Source organism: Triticum aestivum, chromosome 2D (assembly GCF_018294505.1).
Source record: "Triticum aestivum cultivar Chinese Spring chromosome 2D, IWGSC CS RefSeq v2.1, whole genome shotgun sequence".
Lineage (NCBI taxonomy): Eukaryota > Viridiplantae > Streptophyta > Magnoliopsida > Poales > Poaceae > Triticum > Triticum aestivum.
In genome coordinates, this window is record NC_057799.1 from 479,857,822 (window position 1) to 479,875,493 (window position 17,672).

Sequence of the window (17,672 nt, forward strand, 5' to 3'; positions counted from 1 at the left end):
GTACGGCGTCGGGGCGGCGAGCTCCTTCGGGCGATGGGGCGGCGCCGGCGGCGGCGTCTCCTCGGGCGGCAGCGGCTTCGGGAACGGGGGCAGGGTGAGGAGAGAGGGCGGCGGGGCCGGGGTATATAAGGAGGGGGTGCTACCTTGGGGTAGGGGGCGACGGCGGCGGCGTCGTGGCCGTGCGGGACACGGGCGGCGGCTCCGTCTCCAGGTGGGAGACAACAGCGGCTGGGCTGGGCAGCGCGGGGAGCTAGGCCGTCGGCTGGGCTTCGGCCCAGGCGGCGCGCTCGGGATTTTTTTTTACAATATTCCGCCAAACTAAAAAAATCGTAGAAAAATAAATAAAAATGCCAAAAATGCCAAAACAAATTTTCACCGTCTAATTAAAATAATTAGAACGAGATGAACATTTTCTTGGCCCAAAAATGCAGTGTTGAAAAACGTGCAATTTTTCTAATGCAATTAAAATTGCAAATAAAATCCGAATAAAATCAAATATTTGATTTTAATATTTTTCCTCCAATATTTAAATTATTTTGGAGAAGTCATATTTTCTCCTCTCATTTATTTTAACATGAAATATTTTTCGGAGAGAAAAATAATTAAAACCAAAAATCCTCGTTTTATTATTTGATAAAAATCAAATATGAAAACCGGAAAAAATCCCCAACTCTCTCCGAGGGTCCTTGAGTTGCTTAGGATTTTCGAGGATTTGCCAAAATGCAATAAAATATGCTATGCAATGATGATCTAATGTATGACATTCCAAATTGAAAATTTGGGATGTTATAGTTAGCTTAGCACTCGATCGTTTAGTATTCTGCTATTGCTTTCTTCATGACTTATACATGTTCCTATGACTATGAGATTATGCAACTCCCGTTTACCGGAGGAACACTTTGTGTGCTATCAAACGTCACAACGTAACTGGGTGATTATAAAGGTGCTCTACAGGTGTCTCCAGAGGTACTTGTTGGGTTGGCGTATTTCGAGATAAGGATTTGTCACTCCAATTGTCGGAGAGGTATCTCTGGGCCCACTCGGTAATGCACATCACTATAAGCCTTGCAAGCATTGCAACTAATGAGTTAGTTGCAGGATGATGTATTACGGAACGAGTAAAGAGACTTGCCGGTAACGAGATTGAACTAGGTATTGAGATACCGACGATCGAATCTCGGGCAAGTAACATACCGATAACAAAGGGAACAACGTATGTTGTTATGCGGTCTGACCGATAAAGATCTTCGTAGAATATGTAGGAGCCAATATGGGCATCCAGGTCCCGCTATTGGTTATTGACCAGAGAGGTGTCTCAGTCATGTCTACATAGTTCTCGAACCCGTAGGGTCCGCACGCTTAATGTTCGTTGACGATTTAGTACTATGAGTATGTATGTTGGTGACCGAATAATGTTCGGAGTTTTGGATGAGATCACGGATATGACGAGGAACTCCGGAATGGTCCAAAAGTAAAGATTGATATGTGGATAGTAGTGTTTGATCTCCGGAAAGGTTCCGGAATCCATCGGAAGGGGTTCCGGATGTTTCCCGAAATGTTTGGGCACGAGAACACTTTATCTGGGCCAAAGGGGAAAGCCCACGAGGTTTTTGGAAAGCGTAAAAGGAAGTTTTGCAGAGTCCAGGGGCCAGACGCCAGGGTCCCTAGCGTCTGGGTCCAGACGCCGGGAACCCTGGCGTCTGGCCCTGGAGTCCGAGAAGGACTCTTGCCTTTCGGGTGAAACCGACTTTGTGGAGGCTTTTACTCCAAGTTTCGACCCCAAGGCTCAACATATAAATAGAGGGGTAGGGCTAGCACCCAAGACACATCAAGAAACACCAAGCCGTGTGCCGGCAACCCCGTCCCCTCTAGTTTATCCTCCGTCATAGTTTTCGTAGTGCTTAGGAGAAGCCCTGCGGAAATTTTTCTTCACCAACACCGTCACCACGCCGTCGTGCTGCCGGAACTAATCTACTACTTCGCTTGTCTTGCTGGATCAAGAAGGTGAGGACGTCATCGAGCTGAACGTGTGCAGAACTCGGAGGTGCCGTGTGTTCGGTACTTGGATCGGTCGGATCGTGAAGACGTACGACACATCAACCGCGCTGATAAACGCTTCCGCTTTCGGTCTACGAGGGTACGTAGACAATACTCTCCCCTCTCGTTGCTATGCATCACCATGATCTTGCATGTGTGTCGGATTTTTTTTGAAATTACTACGTTCCCCAATAGAACCTACAAACTATGAGGAAGCGATCATGAGCCCAGATACCGCAAAATGGCTTGAGGCCATGAAATCTGAGATAGGATCCATGTATGAGAACAAAGTATGGACTTTGGTTGACTTGCCCGACGATCGACAAGCCATAGAGAATAAATGGATCTTCAAGAGGAAGACAGGCGCTGATAGTAGTGTTACTATCTACAAAGCTAGACTTATCAAAAAAGGTTTTTGACAAGTTCAAGGTGTTGACTACGATGAGATTTTCCCACTCGTAGCGATGCTTAACTCTGTACGAATCATGTTAGCAATTGCCACATTTTATGAAATCTGGCAAATGGATGTCAAAAATGGCATTCCTTAATGGATTTTTTAAAGAAGAGTTGTATATGATGCAACCAGAAGGTTTTGTCAATCCTAAAGGTGCTAACAAAGGGTGCAAACTCCAGTGATCCATCTATGGACTGGTTCAAGCATCTCGGAGTTGGAATATACGCTTTGATAAGGTGATCAAAGCATATGGTTTTATACAGACTTGTGGTGAAGCCTGTATTTACAAGAAAGTGAGTGGGAGCACTACAGCTTTTCTGATAAGTATATGTGAATGACATATTGTAGATTTTTCAATGAGTACATACCTTGATAAGATTTTGAAGTAGTTCAAAATGGAATAGCCAAAGAAGGAGTTTTGCCTGTATTGTAAGGTGTAAAGTTGAGTAAGACTCAAAACCCGACCACGGCAGAAAATAGAAAGAGAATGAAAGTCATTCCCTATGCCTCAGCCATAGGTTCTATAAAGTATGCTATGTTGTGTACCAGACCTATTGTGTACCTTGCCATGAGTTTGGCAAGGGGGTACGATAGTGATCCAGGAGTGGATCACTGGACAGCGGACAAAGTTATCCTTAGTTACCTAAGAGGACTAAGGAAATATTTCTCGGTTATGGAGGTGATAAAGAATTCATCGTAAAGAGTTACGTCGATGCAAGCTTTTACACCAATCCGGATGACCCTGAGTCTCAATCTGGATACATATTGAAAGTGGGAGCAATTAGCTAGAGTAGCTCCATGCAGAGCATTGTAGACAAAGAAAATTTGCAAAATACATACGGCTCTGAATGTGGCAGACCCATTGACTAAACTTCTCTCACAAGCAAAACATGATCACACCTTAGTACTCTTTGGGTGTTAATCACATAGCGATGTGAACTAGATTATTGACTCTAGTAAGCCCTTTGGGTGTTATTCACATGGCAATGTGAACTAATCACATAAAGATGTGAACTATTGGTGTTAAATCACATGACCATGTGAACTAGATTATTGACTCTAGGGCAAGTGGGAGACTAAAGGAAATATGCCCTAGAGGCAATAATAAAGTTGTTATTTTTATATTTCCTTATATCATGATAAATGTTTATTATTCATGCTAGAATTGTATTAACCGGACACTTGATACATGTGTGGATGCATAGACAAAACATTGTGTCCCTAGTAAGCCTCTACTAGACTAGCTCGTTAATCAAAGATGGTTAAGTTTCCTACCAATAGACATGTGTTGTCATTTGATGAACGGGGTCACATCATTAGGACAATGATGTGATGGACAAGACCCATCCGTTAGCTCAGTATAATGATCGTTAAGTTTTATTTCTATTGCTTTCTTCATGACTTATACATATTCCTTTGACTATGAGATTATGTAACTCCCAGATACCAGAGGAATACCTTGTGTGCTATCAAATGTCACACCGTAACTGGGTGATTATAAAGATGCTCTACAGGTATCTCCGAAGGTGTTTGTTGGGTTGGCATAGATCGAGATTAGGATTTGTCACTCCGAGTATCGGAGAGGTATCTCTGGGCCCTCTCGGTAATGCACATCATGATAAGCCTTGCAGGAAATGTGACTCATGAGTTAGTTGCGGCATGATGCATTACGGAACGAGTAAAGAGACTTGATGGTAATGAGATTGAACTAGGTATGAAGATACCAACGATCAAATCTCGGGCAAGTAACATACCGATGACAAAGGAAATTACGTATGTTGTCATTACGGTTTGACTGATAAAGATCTTCGTAGAATATGTAGGAACCAATATGAGCATCCAGGTTCCGCTATTGTTTGTTTACCGGAGAGGTGTCTCGGTCATGTCTACATAGTTCTCGAACCCGTAGGGTCCGCACGCTTAACGTTTGACGATGATTTGTATTGTATGAGTTATGTGATTTGGTGACCGAATGTTGTTCGGAGTCCCGGATGAGATCACAGACATGATGAGGAGACTCGAAATGGTTGAGAGGTAAAGGTTCATATATAGTACGCTAGTATTTGGACACCGGAAGTGTTCTGGGGGTACCGGGTATGAATCGGGTCACCGGAAGGTGTTCCGGCAACCCCCGGCAAGCTATATGGGCTTAATGGGCCTAGGGAGGGACAGACCAGCCCATAGGGGGCAGGTGCGCGCCTCCACCAGGCCGGCCAGCCCTAGGGAAGGCGAGGGAGGAGGGCTAGCCCCTCTTTCCTTCCCCTTCTCAAGGGAGAAAGGAAAGGGGGGGCGCCACCTCCTCCTTCCTTCTCCTAGTGCCAAAACAAGGAAAGGGGGCCGAATTGGGGTGGGAGCCCAAGTAGGATTCGGCGTACTTGGGCGCCCCCCTGGCTGCCTCTTCCCCCCTCAAACCTATATATATGTGGGGAGGGAGGGGGCTAGAGGACAGAAAAACATCTATGAGCCGTGTGCGGCGCCCCTCCACAGTTTACTCCTCCGGTCATATTGTCGTAGTGCTTAAGCGAAGCCCTGCGCAGATCACTTCACCATCACCGTCACCACGCTGTCATGCTGACAAAACTCTCCCTCGACACTTTGCTGGATCAAGAGTTCGAGGGACATCATCGAGCTGAACGTGTGCAGAACCCGGAGGTGCCGTACGTTCGGTGCTTGATCGGTCGGAATGAGAAGAAGTTCGACTACATCAACCGCGTTAACAAACGCTTCCGCTTTCGGTCTATGAGGGTACGTAGACACACTCACCCCCTCTCGTTGATATGCATCTCCTAGATAGATCTTGCGTGAGCGTAGGAATTTTTTTGAAATTTCATGCTACGTTCCCCAACAAATCAATCATGAGGGCATCATATGGATCTAGAAACAAAGATGACAATACTTAGATCCCTTGCATTATGCCTAGCTAAGGGCGTCAAACGATAGCGCTTGTTGGGAGGCAACCCAATGAATAAAACTCATTTTTTTCTTTCTGTTCTTGAGTGTTTGCACAATTATGCTAATGTTTTGATTGTGTTTTTGTGTGTTTTAATTAGTGTTTGTGCCAAGCAAAGCCTTTGGGATCATGTGGGTGATAGTTGATTTGATCTTGTTGAAAAAACAGAAACTTTGTGCGCCAGTCACAGAATTGTTAAAACTCACAGAAGCGTGATAACATTCTGAATTTCTTACACAAGATTGATATACAAATTTCCTACGTTGTCCTAATTTTTCAGAATTTTTGGAGTTACAGAAATATTCGAAATATCCAGATTGCTACAGATTGTTTTGTTTTTAACAGATTCAGTTTTCTTTGCGTTGTGTGCTTGTTTTGATATTCTATGGGTTTCTTTGAAGAGTTTTTGCAATAGAAAAGTTGGAATACAGTAGATATAATGCAAAAATAAAATATGAATGGGTTTGCAACAGTACTTATAGTAGTGATTTGCTTTCTTATACTAACGGATCTCACGAAGGTTTTGTTGAGTTTTGTGTGATTGAAGTTTTCAAGTTTTGGGTGAGATCGCGATGGATGAAGGAATTAGGATTAGCAAAAGGCTAAGCTTGGGGATGCCCATGGCACCCCAAGATAATATTCAAGAAGTATCAAGCAACTAAGCTTGGGGATGCCCGAGTGGCATCCCCTCTTTCTTCTAATGACCATCGGTATTTTACTTAGAACTATATTTTTATTCGTCACATATTATGAGTTTTGCTTGGAGCGTCTTGTATGATATGAGTCTTTGCTTGTTTTGCTTTTCATTTTAAGTCTTGAATCCTTGCTGGACACACCTATTTGAGAGAGCCAAAATTATGCCATGACTTGTTAGAATTGGTCTCTATGCTTCACTTAAATCTTTATGAGCTATGGAATTGCTCTAGTGCTTCACTTATATCTTTTTGAGCACGGTGTGCTTTACTATTTTTGAAGACATACTATCATGCTTCACTTAGATTTATTTGAGAGTTAGTAAAAATTTAAATAAATTCTCTCCTGCTTCACTTAGATTAATTCGAGAGAAAGAAATATGATGCTCACGTTCTTCACTCATATATGTTTGAACTTATTAAAAGCAACTTATGAAACTAGTTCCGAAGTGATAGATATCCAAGGAGGATATAATAAAAACTTTCATGAAGATCGTTGGACAAAATTAACTTGATTCTTTGTAATAGTTTTGAGATATGATGATAGTGATATGTGAGTCATGTTGATGAGTAATTATGCTTTAATAAGAATATTGGTGTTAAGGTTTGTGATTCCCTATGCAAGCACGAAAGTCAATAGTTATGCAATGAAATTACATCCTACTTGTGGTGCATTATCCGGTGTTAGTTATGCTTAATGCTCGCTTATGAGATTTTTCGTTTCTTGGTTGGATGCTTCTCAATCTTTTTCTAGCCTTCATTTGCACTAAGTATGATCACTACTTGTGCATCCAAAATCCTTTAAACCAGTTTTGCCATATGAGTCCACTATACCTACCTATATGCGGTATTCTTTTGCCGTAAAGAAAAATTTTATGTGCCGTCGCTAATTTTCAAAGTAAATTTCTCTTTTGTGTGCTCGTACCGCTCATGAAACGGTAGGGGGTGGCTATATATTTCCATGCTAGATGTGTTATTCTCAAGATGAGTGTTTATTCACTCATCATTGCACGAGAGTACAACAAAGGTATTAGGGATGCCCAGTCCCGAAATGAAAAATTAATTTACTTTATGTTGACAAATAATAAATTCCTTGGAAAGTGTTGGTATGGAAGGCACCCGTGAGTATTAAGGTCCTCATGTCAAAACTAGGCTATTGCTTTGAACCGTATAAAAGTCCAAATGTCCATGCTACAAATAAAAGAATATGTGATGAACATGTTAGGCAGCATTCCACATCAAAAAATCTGTTTTTTATCATTTACCTACTCGAGGACGAGCAGGAATTAAGCTTGGGGATGCTGATACGCCTCCAACGTATCTATAATTTTTTATTGTTCCATGATGTTATATTATCATTCTTCGATGTTTTACAATCATTTTATAGCACCTTTATATAATTTTTTGGGACTAACCTATTGACATAGTGCCCAGTGCTGGTTGTTGTTTTTTGCTTGTTGTTTACATCGCAGGAAATCAATACCAAACGGAGTCCAAACGCAGCGAAACATTTTGTGGATTTTTTTTGGACCAGAAGACATCAGATGGGCCAAGAAAGTGCCCGAGGGGTGCTCCGAGGGGAGCACAACCCACCAGGGCGCACCCAGGTGGGTTGTGCCCACCTCGGCGGCCTCTCGCACAGCCTCTTTGCTCTATAAATACCCCAATATTCCATAAACCCTAGGAGAGTCGACGAAAATCAATTCCAGCCGCCGCAAGTTCTAGAACCATCAGATCCAATCTAGACACCATCACCAGAGGGGTTCATCATCCTCATTGGTGCCTCTCCGATGATGCGTGAGTAGTTCATTGTAGACCTATGGGTTCGTAGTTAGTAGCTAGATGGCTTCCTCTCTCTCTCTTTTGATTCCCAATACAATGGTATCTTGGAGATCTATTTGATGTAACTCTTTTTGCGGTGTGTTTGTTGGGATCTGATGAACTTTGAGTTTATGATCAGATCTATGTTTTTATCCATGAAAGTTATTTGAGTCTTCTTTGATCTCTTATATGCATGATTACTTATAGCCTCATATTTCTTCTTCGAATCTTTGGTTTAGTTAGGCCAACTAGATCGATTTTTCTTGCCATGGGAAGAGGTGCTTTGTGATGGGTTCGATCTTACGGTGCTTGATCCCAGTGACAGAAGGGAAACCGACACGTAGGTATCGCTGCTACCAAGGATAACAATATGGGGTCTATTTCTACATAAATAGATCTTGTCTACATCATGTCATCTTTCTTATTGCATTACTCCGTTTCTCCATGAACTTAATACACTAGATGCATGCTGGATAGCGGTCTATGTGTGGAGTAATAGTAATAGGAGTCGGTCTACTAATCTTGGACGTGATGCCTATATAATGATCATTGCCTAGATAACGTCATGATTATTTGAAGTTCTATCAATTGCCCAACAGTAATTTGTTTACCCACCGTATGCTATTTTTCTCGAGAGAAGCCACTAGTGAAATCTACGGCCCCCGGGTCTCTTCTTTATTATATTTGCCTTCGCGATCTATTTTTATTTGCTTTTATTTTCAGTTCTATTAATCCAAAAATACAAAAGTACCTTGCTGCAATTTTTATTTATTTATTTTATCTCGCGTTCCCGCAAGATCTATTTATCCAATCTACTATAATTTTACCTATCTTTTTACCCGCGAGGGATTGACAACCCCTCTCTTATGTCGGGTTGCAAGTATTTGTTCTTTGTGTGCAGGAGCTGTTTACGTGGGGTTGCGTGGTTCTCCTACTAGTTCGATAACCTTGGTCTCATCACTGAGGGAAATACCTACCGCTGTTGTGCTGCATCATCCCTTCCTCTTTGGGGAAATACCGACGTAGTTCAAGCCGCATCAACTGGTGAGGGCATTAATCTCTTGTACCGTGTTTTCATATGGTTTTTGTTGGAAATATGTCCTAGAGGCAATAATAAATTAGTTATTATCATAGTTCCCTGTTCATGATAATCGTTTATTATCCATGCTAGAATTGTATTGATCGGAAACTCAGATACATGTGTGGATACATAGACAACAACGTGTCCCTAGTGAGCCTCTACTAGACTAGCTTGTTGATCAAAGATGGCTATGGTTTCCTAGCCATAGACATGAGGTGTCATTTGATAACGGGATCACATCATTAGGAGAATGATGTGATGGACAAGACCCAAACTATAAACGTAGCATATGATCGTGTCAAGTTTATTGTTATTGTTTTCTGCATGTCAAGTATATGTTCCTATGACCATGAGATCATGCAACTCGTAGACACCGGAGGAGTACCTTGTGTGTACCAAACGTCGCAACGTAACTGAGTGACTATAAATGTGCTCTACAGGTATCTCCGAGGGTGTCTGATGATTTGGCATGGATCAAGACTGGGATTTGTCACTCCGTATGACGGAGAGGTATCTCAGGGCCCACTCGGTAATAGAGTATCACAATGAGCTTGCAAGCAATGTGACTAATGAGTTAGCCACGAGATCTTGTATTACGGAACGAGTAAAGAGACTTGCTGGTAACGAGATTGAACTAGGTATTGAGATACCGACGATCGAATCTCGGGCAAGTAACATACCGATAGACAAAGGGAAATGCATACGGGATTAGCTGAATCCTTGACATCGAGGTTCAACCGATAAAGATCTTCGTAGAATATGTAGGAGCCAATACGTGCATCCAGGTCCCGCTATTGTTTATTGACCGTGGAGGTGTCTCGGTAATGTCTGCATAGTTCTCGAACCCGCAGGGTCTACACACTTAACGTTTGGTGACGATATAAGTATAGTTGAGTCATTATGGTGGTTACCGAAGGTTGTTCGGAGTCCCGAATGAGATCCCGGACATGACGAGGAACTACAGAATGGTTCGGAGGTGAAGATTGATATATTGGACGAAGGGTATTGGAGTCCAGAAGTGTTCCGGAGGTACCGAGTGATGACTAGCATGACCGAAAGGGGTTTCGCGGGCCCCAGCAAGTGTTGGGGGGGTGGGGGGTCATTGGCCAAGGGGAGGGGGAGGGGGAAAACAGCCCACTAAGGGGTTGTGCGCCCCCCTCACCCCATCCCACGTTGCCAGAGGAGGTGGGGGCACCCCCCTAGGGTTCCCACCCCTTTGGCTTGGGGGCCAAGTCTCCTATGGGGGAAAACCCATCTAGGGTTTCCCTCTTGTGGCCGCTGGCCCTAGATGGGATCCCCTAGGGGCGCCCCCTCTCCCCCTTCCCCCTATATATAGAGAGGTAGAGAGAGGGCAGCCGCACCCTCATACGCCACGACACTGCCCCTCCTCTCTCTTGTAGCCTTCTTCCTCTCCGTAGCGCTGAGCGAAGCTCTGCTGAGATTCCACCACCACCACCGCCACCCCGTCGTCGTGCTTCCCGAGGGCTCGAGCTACTACTTCACCATCGCTCGCTGGATCGAGGAGGTGAAGGCGTCATCAAGCCGTACGTGTGTTGAACGCGGAAGTGCCGTCCGTTCGGCACTTGGATCGGGAGTTCGCGGGACGGATAGTGATTGGATCGCGAAGACGTTCACGGGACGGATCGTGATTGGATCGCGATGACGTTCGACTACATCAACCGCGTTTCTTAACGCTTCTGCTTAGCGATCTACAAGGGTATGTAGATCCAATCTCTCCTCTCGTAGATGGTCATGTCCTAGATTGATCTTGGTGAGCGTAGGAAATTTTTTGTTTCCCATGCAACGCTCCCCAACAGTTTTATGATTTTTTATGTTTTATTATTTCATGTGCCTTGCAAGTAGGGTAGGCAACATTGTCAGTCGGTATCGGACTGGGGAAAAGACCACACACAGTACGCGAAAGCGTGGGACAAGAGGAGGTATCGCAAAGATGATGAGAGGGCAGTGGTTGACTGGGAGACATACGATCAACATCTGACTTGGTATGATGATGGCATAAAGTATTGTGTGCGTATGAGGGCACAGTGGACGGCAGCGGATATCGCATCACTACAGGCGGATTACCCCAATGATGAAGCCTACAATGCTAACATCAGAGAGACCGAAGGTGAATTTAGGGAGTATGCACCCCTAATGAATAGAGTGGTAAGTTGTGTTCAATTGTTTCGAGACGACATTTCGAGAAGAAATTACTTTAGTCATTGTCACTGATTTATTCATGATGCAGACTTTTACAGGCTTCGGAGTTTAACAAATGCATTTTCGATAGCTCGAATGCGCTACTTTATGACCCCGGGACCATGTAATCTGACAACAAGCTGAGGGAAGTGACGAAGGTAAATTTGAGCCTCCTAGCCATATGTTCGAGTAACCACAACATTGGTCCATGTCATGTTTTTGACACTTACTTTGAGCCTACTAGGCATAATCATAAACTTTATCCATATCATGTTTTTTTTGTTTTTTGTTATTGCAGAAGTTCATGAACCGTTGTCGCAAGCAAGTGAGCATGCTTGGGTCCACTACCTCGGTTGATGTGCATGTTTCTGGACCATAGGCACGTACCGTCGCTTCATCGAGCCATGCCGCTGGAGGTTCCTCTAGCCGTGCCGCCTCGTCGTCTCGCGTTGTTGAGGAGGACGAGGAAGATGAGGAAGAAGAGGATGAGGAGCAAGCCGAGGGAGGAGAGGAAGGGGGTGGCGAGGAGGAGTACGATGAGGATGATAGACCTTCACCAACTCAGCCAACCTAGGACAAAGGGGGGAAATAGCCAAAGAAGCAATGAAAGAGTCCATCCCCGTTTCTAAGTGAGCGTACTTCTCATCGCACAACAACGACAACAACGCAAGAGGCTCGCTCGAAGAGGAATGAGGAGCACATCGCCAAGAGGGGGAGGAAGACCAAGTGATAGAATTATTTACTTTGTGTTGAGCTATGAACGAGAACATTTTGGCTATGTCGAACTACTTTCTATCATCGATTTGCTAAACTATTTGCTATGTTGGACATGTAAACCTATTTGCTATGTTTGACATGTTGAACTATCCTTTATATCGATGTGTGATACATGATGTGTGAGATCCTAATATTTTGATTTGCAAACTATACCACTGTGTGATTAAAATTTTGAATTGGATTGATCAAGTTTTGCACAAAGAAAATCAAAATTTAAATGGGACAGGACCCTACAGCCGTAATCACTAGCGGTACATTTTTACACATTACCACCAAAACAATATTAAGATTCAGATACAATACCTATATCCACCTACCGCCGGGCTCCTTGGCGGCGGAGTTGCATAGCCTACCGCCAGGACGGTTGGCGGTAGGGTGCACTGGCTATCGCACAATTTCCCCCCTCCCTAGATACTGTACGGATTTCGTGGGTTTTTTTGGGGGGGGGAGGGGAGATCCTTCCTACCGCTAGCCACTTTGGCGGTAGGGTTTACGTACCTATCGCCCTGCATGTCTGGCGGTAGGACGTTAGTCCACGTCAGCCCCATCCACCAGGGGCCTCGGCGGTAGGCAGTTATAGCGTACCGCTATCAACCCTGCCGGTAGGAAAAGGGTTGGATTCTGAATTTTTCTCAAACTAGGGTCAAATCTTGCTCAAGTTTCTCAGAAGAGTCAAAACACTGATTCTGGCCCAAGTGGGCACGCTTCTGTACTCTCAAACCTCTTTCAGTAGTCGGCAAAGACATGGGCCAGGGCCTGTGTCACTTTAACATAAAGGTGAAGCAGTTATACTATCTCAGGCGTACTCTCTGGCAAGTAAATCACTCTCAGTCAACAGTAACAAACTAGCAGACCTTCCAGGAGAGATAGAAAAAAGGACTGCAGATGAAGGTCCATTCTGATAATGCACACAAAGGGGCGTGTCTAAACATTTTGCTCAAGGCTCCAAGCCGAATGATGAGAGAAATAACCGTTTCATTTAACCCAGCACTTCGTGTTGCGAAAGACAGAATCGGCCCTCGTTGCACAAGCGAGTGGGAAAAGGCATCGTGACAAAAACATGTTGCTCCAACTCACACGCCCTCCTCGGAACGAGATCCTCTAACATCATGAAGGGATGTCAGGAAAGCTACAGTACCCTGACATCCCTTCTTCACATTCATATGATTAAGGCTAAAATGGCTTGAATTAATTTGCAAATTACAAATCTACTGTATACATTTACAAAAATTACATACAAATAAAATTATGGTGCAATAAAATTAATTTCAGATTTATTTTCTATGAACAGGTACATATCGTTACAGTAACCGTGACATCTCTTCTCTATTTTGCACTGGATTTGCACTGTAGCTTCATGACATTCCTTCGTGATGTTAAGGATCCGTTCCCGCCCTCCTCCAGTCCTCCATGACTTTATCAAATGGCGGAGACAAACAAAAATTGTAACTGAACTTTCAAAGTTACTTGCCTAGCAACGCTAAGCCTGAAACATGGAACCTGGAGTAGCTAATACTGTATTAGTATGAACTATGTAACGCTTTGAATATCCTGACACGCTTTGTACACCCTGATAAGGTGCTGTCACCCCCGCAAAAAAATAAAAATAAAATGATAATATGCCGTCACAGTGGTACGCAGTACTCCTGCTCGTTAATGAGGCCCTGTTGCCACGAATGGCATCAAATAGTAACTCGGATACAGAGTACAGATCGAAGCAACTACTAATGCTGGCAATCAAATGCACGATCCTACGGATATCCTCTTCCGTAACAGCACAGCGGTACAGCAGTGCTCCCTACTCGGTACTTAAGGCCCTGTTTCCACAGATTTGACATCAAATAACTCAGAAGCAGAGTACAGCTTTGAACCAAAAGTAGCTATCGAATGTACCACGATCTTACGGACATCCTTTTCATTCGCCATTTAGATCTCTTCGATCGTATGAATATGCTCGCACGTGAGCCGTGACAGTACGAGTTTGATCGACGATCTCACCAATAATCCATCCAAAGGGCACAAACGAACGTGACCAACGCTTTGATGGAGTAAATTTTTCAGCGAGATCAAGATGAACTTCAACATGTACCATAACAGAGGGGAAATATCTTGAGGCAAACTTCCTTTTTACTGAATACTGATCCACGAGACACTGACAGGGATATACGTCGACTGCTACATAACAGAGGGAAACAGGGCACATCCTACTTGCGGAAGCAAAACACAGACTGCATGCATGCATGAACACTCACAGGCTCACAGCCATCCTACCACTCTACTGCTACCCATGCGTCCATGTCCCAGAAGGCCAAAACACTGAATCCGCACGCCATGCAAGCAGGGGCGTCCGACGGTGCAACCGGACCACTCGGCGCTCAGCGGAGGACGCGGCTGCAGAGGCGCGACACATCGGATGGCTGGACGGGCTTCAGCAGGAAATCCTCGGCTCCCTCCTCCAGGCACCTGACGGAGCGGAAACGTGTCAACGAGCAGGAAAACGAACTGCATGCATGCTACTAGAGCTGCTACCACTGAATACAAAAGAATATAGCATGCATGGGTGCCCATGCCATGGAATACTGACCTGTTGATCCTTGTAGGCACGTTCTCTGAGGACATGATCACCACGGGGATCTCCCTCAGCTTGGATGACCCCTGCATGCAACCATCACATTTCCATCGTCATCTCAAACAAGTATTTATATTCCTATACAATATACATGCATGATTTATCATGGAGTCTGGCAAGAACAAAAAGGATGTAGTGTGTTGATGTATTACCTTGACCTTCTTGAGGAGCTCGTAGCCCGTCATCTCCGGCATCCAGTAGTCGGTGATTATCATGCTCACATTGGCCTCCTGCGACACCAAAGAACACACAGTAAAACACATGCAAAGCACAAAGATATCCGAAATCGGTTCGAGGAAGATCACACACGGAGCCCAGAAGCTCCAGGGCCCTCTTCCCGCTGTCCACGGCGGTCACTGCACACATGCACGCACACATCTCGTCACAAAACCACGGAAGGAAAGAAGCAGAAGAGATCGAAACGGGATGTGATCTCGCCGATTACTCACCGCGGAACTTGGAGCTGCGGAGGATGCCGGAGATGACGGCGCGGTCCACCGAGCTGTCGTCCACGGCGAGGACGTGCGGCAGCGCCGCGCTCCCCTCGCCGACAAGGCCCTTGAAGCTCGCCATCTACTCCTACCTAGGACTACTCTTCTCGTACTGTGGAGAGAAAGGGAAAGATAGGCTTTTGGAGAGCGACTGCTGTGAGCAGAGGAGAGCGTCGCCACCCTGCCCCTATATATAGCCGAGGGCGACGAGGCCGCGGCACAGGAGACGGCGGGGCGGAAAAGGCGAAGACGAGGAGGCCGGGATCGCTGACCGGCCGTGGCCACGCGCGCTCTGGCCCCGAGGGATATCTCGGCGAGGGTGAATCCAAGATACGGATACGGATCGGGTGCGGCGGCAGGGTCGTGGCGTGCCGCATGGACGCCTGGAGCGAAGCATGCCGCTGGCCGCCTGGCATGCGCCAGCACCACGAGGGATACGCATATGCATGATGCAACGCACAGCGGCGGCCAGCAGCGAACCAAATCTTTTGTTGCTGCAAACAGGAGTGCCGGCCTTTACTCCTTTCTTGACCGGCGCGGCGCCGTATCTCTTCTCTTAAATGGGTTATTCATGGCAGCATCCTTGGTGCCCGTCTGTCTGTCTCGCTTCTCCATCATCCCTCTGTAAAACAAATGCTGTGCAGGTAGCCGGTGTGTTCATTTACTGGATCCACGGCGCGCGTGAGATGACAACAGTGTAACTACGGCACCGTGTACGTGAGTACTGTAATGGAAGTGGTAGTCCTTGATTATGCGGCGTATCTCGAGATACGGCGTGATCTCTCGACTAGCTGGCGCGAGGTTAGCAATGTCTCTGCCACAGTGATGGCGTATATGCGAGCATCAAAGAGTCGATTCACGCCACAATTTACTTCCAAACTGAGTTGATATAGGGCATCTCCGGTTTTTGGATGGTGGTAATAAGTGGAATAATGCATGCATTCATGCATCGGTGCATATATGGTACGTAACTCCATTTACGTGGACGCATGTACAATGTGTCCGGAAATGCACACAGCCGGCACGCACGACACGTCCACCTTTACTCCCTGTCTAGGCTTTTTGGGGTGCCATGCACCATGCATATGCATGCATGCCATCGTCGTCGTTCGTCGCTATCTATCCCGCCGGGAGAACAGCTCCGGCCGCGGCTGCGAGCCATTAAACTTCACGTCTCTTGCACCGAATATGGCAAGCTCACCAATTTATGGCGTCTGCCCGGTGCATGCGTGACCGCTCGCTCCATCGCGAGGTCGTCGCCTGCCTACGACGACCGGCCGGCTGGCGGCTGCGGCTGGCTACACCTATACTACACGCTACGGCATGCAGGCATGGGCCCTGTGGATTCGTCTGCCAGGGCGATCTTGGGGAGATTTTGCACGAGTTCCGAGGGCGATCTTTCCCCGCCTCGCCATCCTTATCGTGACGTATGCAGTCACTCGGCCGATGGGGTGCTTGCACAAGCAAAAGTACTCCTGCTGCCAGTAGCTTTTCTTTGGTCAAATGGAGTAGTAAAACAAAGATAGTAAAAGGCTACTCATGGTGGGAGTTACTACCTTCATAATACAAAGTAACATACAAATACAGTACCCTCTCTTTCAGTTTACAAGGCGTGCGCGTACCCCTAGGTTGTCAATTTGACCAACCTAATAGAAGTCATATATTACAAAAAACATACTATTATAAACTTCAGATGTTCTAGTTTCAAACGGTATAATTTTTGTGTTATATAGTTTATATTACGGTGATAAAATTGGCAATCTAGGTATACTTACAGGACTTGTAAACTGAAACTAAGGTAGTATCATAGATGACTTCATTTATTAGTTTGTACACTCATCTCCTCTTAGACTAGCCACTATGGGTAGTAACATAGAGTAGTAACATGCCCATGTTACTACTCTATGTTACTACCTCTATAGAGGGGAGTAACATATGTGTGGTAACATGCAACACTTCATTTATTAGGCTATAGACTCATCTTGCCTTGATATGTGTGATGTTACTCATACTAGTAGTAACTAGCTATGTTACCACATGCCTCTTTTTCTTAATTTATTGTTTGCCACATCATCTATTTTATCTAGATATGTGTGATGTTACTACCTATGTTACTCCCATTGTGGTAGCTTAGGAAGCGTTATGTTACAATAACATATTATGTTACTCTAAACACATCTCTCCTCATTAAATACATGCCACGTAAGCAAATTTGTCTTAAAATGCGCTATGTTACTAGCTAAGTTACTCCCACTATGACTAGCCTAAGAGCCCAAATCGACCGCTTTGGGTTGGCATGGACAAAAGTGAAGACCCAACGCGCAGACCCAAACCCAAAACGTGTCCGCTTTGCGTCCGCGCCGACGCATTTGCGGCCCAAATTTGCGGCAGAAATGCGTCGTCGCGGATGCGAAGCGCGCCTTCTCGGTGTCCGCCGCGCCCTCACCTGGCGGCCGTCCAACTACCTGCAGTCAGTTTGGTCAGCTTAATTTATGACCTCCGACCCATGCGTCAGCGACAGCGGTCGGCTTTTTTTAAGCC

The 17,672-nt window shown here is 45.3% G+C and overlaps 1 protein-coding gene across 1 annotated transcript; it reads right to left on the reverse strand.

Moving 5' to 3' along the window:
• Positions 1 to 14,120: 14,120 nt before the first annotated feature.
• LOC123049646 (two-component response regulator ORR5-like) lies at positions 14,121 to 15,530 on the reverse strand. Its single transcript, XM_044472544.1, has 5 exons — positions 15,090 to 15,530; positions 14,950 to 14,996; positions 14,793 to 14,870; positions 14,596 to 14,666; positions 14,121 to 14,474 (listed from the first exon to the last, which is right to left on the reverse strand). The coding sequence occupies exons 1-5, from the start codon at positions 15,211 to 15,213 to the stop codon at positions 14,387 to 14,389; spliced, it is 408 nt and encodes a 135-aa protein (XP_044328479.1). The 5' UTR covers positions 15,214 to 15,530; the 3' UTR covers positions 14,121 to 14,386.
• Between the last annotated feature and the right edge of the window lie 2,142 nt (positions 15,531 to 17,672).

Coding starts and splice junctions, on each gene's coding strand:
- LOC123049646 (XM_044472544.1), bottom strand. CDS start 15,213: ATGGCGAGCTTCAAGGGCCTTGTCGGCGAGGGGAGCGCGGCGCTGCCG. Junction 14,997..15,089: donor CCGCAGCTCCAAGTTCCGCG/GTGAGTAATCGG, acceptor GCATGTGTGCAG/TGACCGCCGTGGACAGCGGG. Junction 14,871..14,949: donor CCCTGGAGCTTCTGGGCTCC/GTGTGTGATCTT, acceptor TTGGTGTCGCAG/GAGGCCAATGTGAGCATGAT.